Source organism: Mustela nigripes, chromosome 18 (genome assembly GCF_022355385.1).
Source record: "Mustela nigripes isolate SB6536 chromosome 18, MUSNIG.SB6536, whole genome shotgun sequence".
NCBI classification, from domain to species: domain Eukaryota; kingdom Metazoa; phylum Chordata; class Mammalia; order Carnivora; family Mustelidae; genus Mustela; species Mustela nigripes.
This window is the reverse complement of record NC_081574.1, coordinates 35,844,276-35,853,940: the sequence shown is the minus strand read 5'-3', so window position 1 is coordinate 35,853,940 and position 9,665 is coordinate 35,844,276. Positions and strand designations below refer to the sequence as shown.

Genomic DNA, 9,665 nt, shown 5'->3' with positions numbered 1-9,665 from the left:
GTTTGCTGACCTTTGAGCTAAGGGCTGCAGCCAGATGTAAAGGAATATATTATTTTTCAAAATATTAATCATATCTTTTCCTAGAGTCTGATACTTAGTAGTTTGGCAGTAAGTGCCACTCCTCTATTTAAAGTCCTTAATGATTCTCTGTTACCTTCAGAATAAAATTTAGACTCAAGTTTGTTATTTAAAACCCAGTTGCCTTTCTAATTATTACCCCCAAATACTTGGGCCCCTAGCCATTCGGAACTGCATACAGATTCTCAGACAATTCACACTCTTTCCTGCCTTCTTGCCTTTGCAAACATTATACACAGATGATGAAATAAAATTTTCCCTGTCCACCCTCTTTATTAAATCCTACTTTGATAATTCTCCATGGAATCTTCTAGGATCTCCCCAGGTTGGGTTAGATTTCCTCTCCTTCTGCTACTCCCCAAATATACACAAAATCATACAGACAGACCCCCCCACACACACACACCTGTGCCCTCATAGCCTCTTGTGAACTGCTATTATACATTCCACTGTATTACATTTATTTTAAAACATTTTCAGGTTCCTCTGTTATGGAGAACAGGGATCCCTTCTGGGTATGAGGGCTCACACATTGGTGCTTACTACATTTTTACTGCATGAGTATATAAGATACAAACTCTGATTTTACTGTACAACTCTCTGTGTATAAGAAAGGAGTTACCCAAGAAATATGCCATCTTGGGAAACTCCTATGTGGAGTTTAGAAGGGTAATTAAGGTACTCCAAAAGACCACATAATTCCTAGACCATGGCGTCATTATTCATTTATTAGTTGATGCTCTCCAAGGGAACATAAACTGTATCCTCTGACTACCCTCTAACAATGGGGAAAAATAGCAGGCACTCCTCTATCCTGGGCCTCTTTCTCAGTAAATCCCATCTGTTGGAGTGTGCAAAAGCACACAGCCTCTGGCGTGGGCCACAGTGATGAACAGAGGAGTTCTCCTCTGCGTGAATAAACTCATGAATCCATAGTTTCTAATTTACCCCAATGAGCAAATGGAGACCCAAAATGTTGACTGACAACTGGAAGAGGTATTAGAGGTGACCTTTTGTTCCAAGTGTTAACCCAAGTGTTATTTTAACTGCAGACTTGAAAGGCTACATCTAAGAGCCCTTGACACAATTAAAATGACTAAACCATGAAACTTTCCCATATAAAGCAAGTGCCAAATAAACAGACAAGGAGACACAGAGCAGATAAAAGTGATTTCTCAAAGGCCATGCCTTCCTGTCTTCCTGACTTATTAGCTTATAAGTAATTGTCATTTTATAGGAAAAAAGGGAAGCTAAGCTTCTCCTAGAGAACAGTGTAACCTCGTGCAAAGAATGAGGCTTTGGAGCCGGACTCCCCAGGTGTGACTCCTGGCCTCACCAGCCGTGTGCTCTTGAGCATGTCACTCCAACTCTCTAGGCTTCAGTGTCATTATGCCATTCACACATGCTCTCATGTCATAGTAGTGAGCATTTTAATGCCTAAAATACACTCAGAAAGTTGTCTCAATAAAATGAAGTTGTTATTATTATGGTCCTAATAATGCAAAGGTTATTAACGACCTTTTTCACCTTTTTGTTTTTGTTTTTAGATCTTTTATTACAATGAGGTGCCTTGAGATATATTTGGCCATCCCTGGGCCACAGAAGGATTTCTGAACTGAACTAGCCTTACCTGTTTGGATGATGTTCATTTTCACCTCACATTAAATGATGAAAGTATTATGAATCTAAAAATCACCCTTATATAATCACATTGATTCTAACTTTTGTTGTCTCAGAAGGGGAAAGCCAGCATGATTCTGGCAAATCCACTGGAATCCTTCTCCACAGTGTTGTGGATCATATCCCAGTTGCTTTCTAATTTGTTTTCCATGTTATAATCTAGCAATCAGAAAATAATGATAATATACTGCAAGAAAACTAAGTTAGTTCATGCAAATTTGCAAAGTGGGTAAGATAAGCATTGTACTCTCTTGAAAACAACAGGGGCGGAGCATAGAGTTATGCATCAGTGTAATAAATTCAACCTTTTGACTAGGTTCAGCATCCAAGATGCATTTAAGTCTTTAGAAAGAAAATGAGTTAAACATTTTCATAGGAATATGGTAGCTATGCTGGAGGAAAAGTTAACAAGTGTCCTTCCCAAGCAGTTTGTCGATGTCTTTTGGGGATTCTAGATAGAGAAACTGGGTCACTAATAGGCCAGGTCCGAGGCAGAAGCTTATATTTAGCATGGGTGAGATCATTAAGCAAGCTCGGTTTGTAAGCATGGGGAAAATAAGGTCATGGAACTGAGGACCCCTGCGTAGCCTCTGCTTTGGTAATCCCCAAATGCCATGATGAGCTGAGCCTTCCACCTGTCAAAAACTTCCTCTTTTGTTCTTAATTTATATTGGTGTCATGGATGTCTTTGCAAATCTGATAGAAGTTATAAACACTTCTCCCACACAGGCACACATTTCTGCATATTAATTTGTGGCTTTCGTGGGTGTTCTCATGTAAAAAATTCCTTCTCAGGGGAGTGATTTTATATTATCTTCAGTGAACTTATCAATTAACATTTGAAAATAGGTCTGACCACTTCATTTCCTTTTTAAAAATGTGTTATTTAAAATCCTGACTTGTAACTCTCCCAGAAGATTTTAGATCATTCAGTTGTTTTGTTTTACTATGATCAGCAAGTTTAAGAAACCTCTGTACCTGTTCCAAAATGCCTAATTTCAGGGAAATTCTATTTCTGTCTGCTAAGAAAGAGCAGGGGGCATTGATGTGTGCCTTCTTGGAAAGATTTTATTATAATTTTATGAGAAAATAAGCAAAGTGACTGTAATGTTATTCCCATATTGACTTATATGGAATAAACCCTGATGACCCACAGAATCTTGATCATAATTTGGACTCTAACCCCCAAATATATTGTTTTTGGAGAAATAAATGCACAAATGTACATAGCTCCTGTCACCACAGAGGAAAAATTTCAAAAACATGGAGAAAAAAAAGCTTTTTAAAATTCACCCTCCATGAACACATAAACACCACTATTGGTGAGCCATCAATGAATTTCTATGCTTAGGTCTTATATTTTAAAGTTGGGACAGAGAAACATCCTAGATATTTGATGTAAGAATTTGTTTTGAAGAAGTTTGGCAATTAACATAAAGCTACTCTAAAAGCACATTTTACTCTTAAGAGTAAAATCCTTACAAACGTTTATAATAGTTCATAAAAGTTTGTAGTAATAAATATTTACCACTTTACTTTTTCCTTTGAGACCAATCATCACAGACCAAAAGCAGCTAAGTTTATAATAATTTATTAAGGTTGCATATAATTTGTCATGTATAATAAATTATAAAAACCATAGCATCTTCATAAACTATTTAGTATATCATACTCACTTCCTAATGCTTACTGCAATAACTGTAAGAAATCTAATTAGATTATATTTTAGCATTAGTTAGAAGATAAAAAAGATCATAAAACTTTTTCACAGTACTTTGGATTTAGGAAGGACCCCATTCCTTTAGCTTTTGTGCAATCAGTTTGAAATGTATAAAAATGTTTTACAAACCAGAAGGGTTTTACTGAGCTGCTGAAAGTATTGCATAATTTGTAACTAATATCCTTGTGGTGCACTTTTTCCGGCACTGTAAAAAATGCAAATAAATAGTCAATTACTGATCTCTAAGAATCTATACCCATAAGACCACATTGAAGCTTGGCAACATTTTGCAACATTCAAATAAAAAATTCAGTAAACATCGGAACATAGTATTCTCTCTCCGTTTCCCCCTCTCCCTCCTCCCACTCCCTGCCCAGTACGGCTAAGGAAAAACAAAGTTCAGGTTGAATTGAAGTCCTAGGGCCTGAGAAAGAGACTCTGGCCGCAATTCTTCCCCAGCTCTCTGTTGTCTTGGAGTCTCAGTCCTCATTACATCCATTCAGACTCCTCTCCAACGCCGGGATCAGTCCTTTCCCCTCAGGGAGAGTTTGCAAATCCTTGCTGAAAGCATTTCGTTCTCCACTGTAACAGCACAGGCGTGAAATTGGTTGGAGTCTTTGTAACCAGTTTGTTCTGTTTCTTTCCCGCCTCCGCGGTTCTGATGGAAGAGAAGGTTGAGAGGCAGCCACAATTTAATGCTGCCGGTGCTGGGTCTCACAAACTCCCTTGGTCTTTAAATGTCTATTCTTGGATAATGTCCTTATCCATCCTCTTGTCCTCAGTGAACTTTGATGGAAAATTTCCGCAGTTTCAGAAATTGGAAAAGCTTGTCTTTCGTCCTCTTCTTCAGGGCCATCAGCGCTCGTGTTTTTTCCTCCAAATCTTGATCGATGGCAAAAATGATCTTAGCTCGCTCCTCGGCTTTCTTGTCCCCAGAGTTTCTGAAAAGTCTCTGTAGAGATTCTTGGTCTATGTTTTCAAAGATGTTGGCCACGGCTTTCTTACGCGAGGCTGTGTCGAAGTGATAGCCGTGGATGGACGGGCTAACGCGCAGCGAGGTGGACATGATGATGGCTTGGTGCCTTGGCTTTGCTTTCATCGATGTGGGAGTCTTCGGGAATTCTGCTCCCGGGCTCTCCAGAGAGTCTGTAGCAAAATCATTCCGGGACTGCTATTTAAAGTGTGAACAAAAGCTCCAGGCTCAAATTACACTGGTGACATCAGAGTGATCTCAAGGAAGAATAATCACAGACAGGTTTAACAGTTGAGTTGCCAATATCCTGTTCTTGTGCAAAATGTTAAGAGCTGCGCTCCGTGTTGGAGCAGGGATGTGGGGATTTCTTTTTACCACATCTGTGGTAATAGGATTAAAGAGGCTTGGGGCCCTCTTTTAAAAATAGCTGAAACCAGGAAAGGGCAAAGGTAAGACACAAACAAAGTGGCTTAGACTCTCAAAGTCTTTCCAAACAACTGCCGAAACAAAGGCCCTGCTAACTACAGGGAAGTTTTATTCCAGGAGAAGTCATTAAAGTGTATTCCAAACATTTGGCAACCCACACCTGTGTCCTTTGGACATCCCCATCCAGGCCTGCTCCACAGCTGCTGAGAGAAAGCTGAAGAATCAAGGTCATCTATCGGGACTACATGGGATTGTAAAAGGGGACTTCACCAACAAAATGCTGACATGAAGCAGCCTGAACCTGTGAACTTTCAGAGACTGAGTACAAGAGACAACCTGTAATCACTGAATAAAATTGTAATTTATTGTTTATTTATTTAAAATCTTTTTAAGATTTTTTTACATTTTTTAAAATTTTTTCAATTTATTTATTTTCAGAAAAACAGTATTCATTATTTTTTCACCACACCCAGTGCTCCATGCAATCCGTGCTCTCTATAATACCCACCACCTGGTACCCCTGGTCCATATACACTATGGAGTATTAAGATTTTTTTTAAGGATGTTATTTTTAAGTCCTCTCTACACCCAGTGTGGGGCTTGAACTCACAACCCCAAGATCAAGATCATGTTCCACTGACTTAACCAGCCAGGTGCCCCCAAATTATAATTTAATAAAAATAATAATAACAATAGACAATATCTCTTTAGTCTTGTGTATATAACAGAAATGCCTATTTTTTTTTTTTTTTTTTTAAGTGAGGAAGGAAAGTCAGTCAGGTGCTTTATGGACATAGTACTCAAAAAAGTGAGTTGATGTTTTCTTTTAATATTTATTTTGGCTCCGCCCAGACATAGGGCAGTACCTTCTCTGGAAGAATTTAAATTTGTTCTCCTCACCTTGCATAATGTGCCACCAGCTAGTGCCCCATTGGTGTGGAGCACTGACATTCAACCACATGATCGATGTCAGCGTCAGAGGGCCCCAGGGACTCCTCTTAGGGAAGCCGGGCTGGTCTTTAGAATTCCCTCTGATCAGTCAAAGTAGGTCTAGAATGTGCAAAAGTGGAGAGAGTGTGGAGAAGGTACCTCACTAGAAAATTGAGTTAGAGAATCTTCTTACGTATTCATTCACTCACTCACTCATTAATTCAATCAATATTTATTAAAGCTCTACTTTTAGCTAGAACGTTTTTAGGCACTGGAAGCCTAAGAATAAATGAAACGGAACCAAACCAAACAAGATCCCCATAGTCACCTTAATGGAGTTTACATTCTACCGAGAAACAGATAATGGAAAAATGTACACTTCTAATCTAGATGATGTCAGAAAGTAATGCCTATTATGGATAAAAATGAAGCCAAGCTGTACAGGAGAGGAAGGGGAAGGGAGGGTTGAAATTTGCCTGGGATATTCGGAGGCAGCTTCTGCAAAAGTGACACTGTACAAAGACTTGGAGGAGGTGAGGGAGTTAGCCGTGGAGGTCTCTGGAGGAAACATGTTGTAGGCAAAAGGGACAGCAAGTTCAGAGGCTGAAGACAAGAATGTGTGTGGAGTATATGGAGAAGAGGGGATCAGTGTGGCTGGAGCAGAGTGGCCAGAGAAGAGGGGACAGAGGTGAGGTCAGGAGCAAATGGCAGTGGGAATAGGACAGGGACAGACTGAATATACCCTCTAAGGCTTTTTCACGGATTGAGCTTTTGCTCTATAGGACATGGGTGGCCTCAGAAAATGTGGAGCAGAAAAATGTCATGATTTTACTTATAATCATAATCGTACCATTTCTTAGTAGAGAACACATTTTAAAGAGACAAGCCATTGCAGGATGAGCAAGAAGACTAGTTACATTGCTGTCAAAATAATCCAGGCAAGAGACGATGCAGGTCCCCACCAGGCGGGTCACCATGCAGGTGGTGAGAGCTGAGCCGATGTGGGCATATTGTGAAGGCCAAGTCAGAAGGACTTGTTGAAGGCTCTGATGTGAGGAATGGAAGATAGACAGAACCCAGTAGGATCTCTTTGAAAGGCATTTCCAGGTGAGCTGGTGTTCAATTCCCCAACTGTGGCCATGGCTGCCTTCTCCAGCTTTTCCATGTAAGGACCCTGCAATCTGCTGCCAAAGACTGCGGGCTACTGGCACACCATGGTGGTGATTAAAAATATGCTCATTTTCCTCACTGTTAAAAATTGTTATTATTATGTCAGCAAGGATTTTTACAGAATTTTTATTAGATGCCAAACACAGTGTCCCAACATTACACAATCTACCTTCATGTTGTCATTATCAGTAAAAGGCTTCGCCAACCCTGTCATCTTGTGCTCGCTCTTGAGGTGATGCTTACAGGCTCATGCTTGTACTCACTGACTACTCCCAAATTTTAATTCCTCATTTATTTAACTAACCGACCAATACAAATATATGCAAATGTATTTGTATATTTACATATAATATAAGCAAATATATTTGTACATTTACATATATGCAAATATGGTGCAAATAGCTGTTTAATTATAAAAGTCAGAAACCCAGCTATAATCTTTGATTTCTCCCTTTCTTTTTTCTCCTATCTAGATCTTTTTCTGTCTCCCTTTCCCTCTCTCCCTATATATACATATATATATATATATATTCTATATAGATTATATATGTGTTTGTGTGTGTATATTATATATGTATATATTTTTTTATCTAAACAATATTTCTAAAATCTATCCCCTTTATGATGTCCCCAGATGTTCAGCTGTCAGTCACCTTCAGGGACTGCCACTACTGAAGAAAGTCACCCTCCTCCTGGTAGAGCTGCACCTAGTGACAGATCAGCAGGAAGGTGTAAGGGTCCACTGCCCTTCCCCCAACTCTGAGGGGTCATGCACACTTCAGTGAATCCTTCAGGGTCAGCTGAAACCTCCTTCTGGCCAAACTTGGTTTTTCCCCCATTGGAAGGCATTGATCCCAAGAGCACTCTGTGATAAATCACCTGCCTGCTGATCTCCTTCTGGGGGTGTGCTTCCTTGGAAGCCCAGGCTATGATACCCTGTCTTCTCCCTGCTGGACTAAAGCCAAACCTCTTTCCTGGCATTCCTGCTTCCACTCTTGCCTTTCATTCTCTACAAATCACCCAGAGCAGTAGTTTCTAATAAGCAACGTGGTCAGACCACTCTTGCTGTTACTCTTAACTGAAGCCCACAAATCTTTTTTTTTTTTTAATTTTATTTATTTATTTGACAAATAGAGATCACAAGTAGGTAGAAAGGCAGGCACAGAGAGAGGAGGAAGCAGGCTCCCTGCTGAGCAGAGAGCCCGATGCGGCGCTCGATCCCAGAACCCTGAGATCATGACCTGAGCCAAAGGCAGAGGCTTAACCCACTGAGCCACCCAGGTGCCCCAAAGCCCCCAAATCTTAACATAGCCTTTTTTGAGGAAAACCTGCTCTTGTTCCTGAGGACTTCTGCAGCATCATGATTTGTCACTCTCCCCCATGCTTTTATGCCTTCCAATTCCTTGAATGTGCCATACTCATTCCTGCCATGGGGCTTAATACACATTTTTCTTCTTTCCAGAATGTTCTTTTTTACATTTTACTTCAGCTGGGTAATACCTATTCATGCATAAAATCTCAACTAAAAACTACTTGCTCAGAGCAGTCTCCTCTGTTCTCTGGTTCTTTTAGACTTAGATCAGTTCTCTTTGCCAACATACTTTCACTAGTCCTTAGTAGCACTTACTACAATTTGCAAGCATACGTTTATTTTTCTAAGTATTCATTAAAAGTCTAGCTCCACCAAGAGCAACAATAAGATTAATCTTCCTCATTTCTGTGCCTAAATTAGCTCCTGGATCACTTAATTGTTTTTTCATAGTAATATTAAATAACACATGTGTAATCCTATTTAATTCCATAACAATGCTTCATAGTAGGAACTATTACAATTTTATGTTAGAAATAAGAGAACTGAGGCATTGACAACTGACTAACTGTTGTGGGTGATTAACGCCCCCCTAAAAATGTCCATGTTCTAGTCCCTGGAACCTAAGAATATAAGCCAAAAGAAAACTTGTATTGCAAAAGGGACTTTTATGGTGAAAGGAAGTTTGCAGGTATAAATAAGTGAAAGAACTTCAGATGTAGAGATTATTTTGGTTGAGATCTTGAGATGTAGATCTCAGAGATCCCGAGATGTAGAGATTATCCAAGGTGGCTCATGTAATTTTAAATGTCTTTACAAGAAAGGGAGCTATGCTGCTAGTTTAGAAGAAGCTGGAGGAAGGATCCATGAGCCAAGGAAGGTGGACGGCCTCTAGAAGCTGGAACCGGCAAAGACACAGATGTTCTCTGCATCCTTCAGAAGGAATATATCATTGCATAACCACTTTAGATTTCTGGCCTCTTGAACTGTAAAATAATAAATTTGTGTTGTTTAAAGCTCCTAAATTCGTGGCAATTTGTTACAGTGGCAATAGAAAACTAATTTCCTCTGCAAATCCTTCAACTATGATGTGACAACTTGAACCCAGGGCTATTTGACACACATTTTCCCTCTTTCCAGAGGGAAGCCCATGATTTTAAACTCCCGACTGTATTACTGTCAAATCAGCCATGAGCGCTGGCATCAAAACCCCTCAATAATGTTTCTACGTGACATTGAGCAGTTCTTCTTGAGTTGTTGCCTAAAAGCATTCAGATGCATTTGAGAGATTAAGGAGTTTCAAAATTGCTTAGAGGACAAGACCATCCACAGGGAAACAATGTCAGTTTCTGTTTCCCAGAAATGCAACACAAACCTTA

General features: G+C 39.7%; 1 protein-coding gene across 1 annotated transcript; it reads right to left on the bottom strand.

The window, feature by feature from the left end:
- Positions 1–3,333: 3,333 nt before the first annotated feature.
- TCIM (transcriptional and immune response regulator) lies at positions 3,334–4,661 on the bottom strand. The gene has a single exon (XM_059384517.1). It carries the CDS (start codon positions 4,575–4,577, stop codon positions 4,257–4,259), a length of 321 nt encoding a protein of 106 aa, XP_059240500.1. The 5' UTR covers positions 4,578–4,661; the 3' UTR covers positions 3,334–4,256.
- Positions 4,662–9,665: the final 5,004 nt, after the last annotated feature.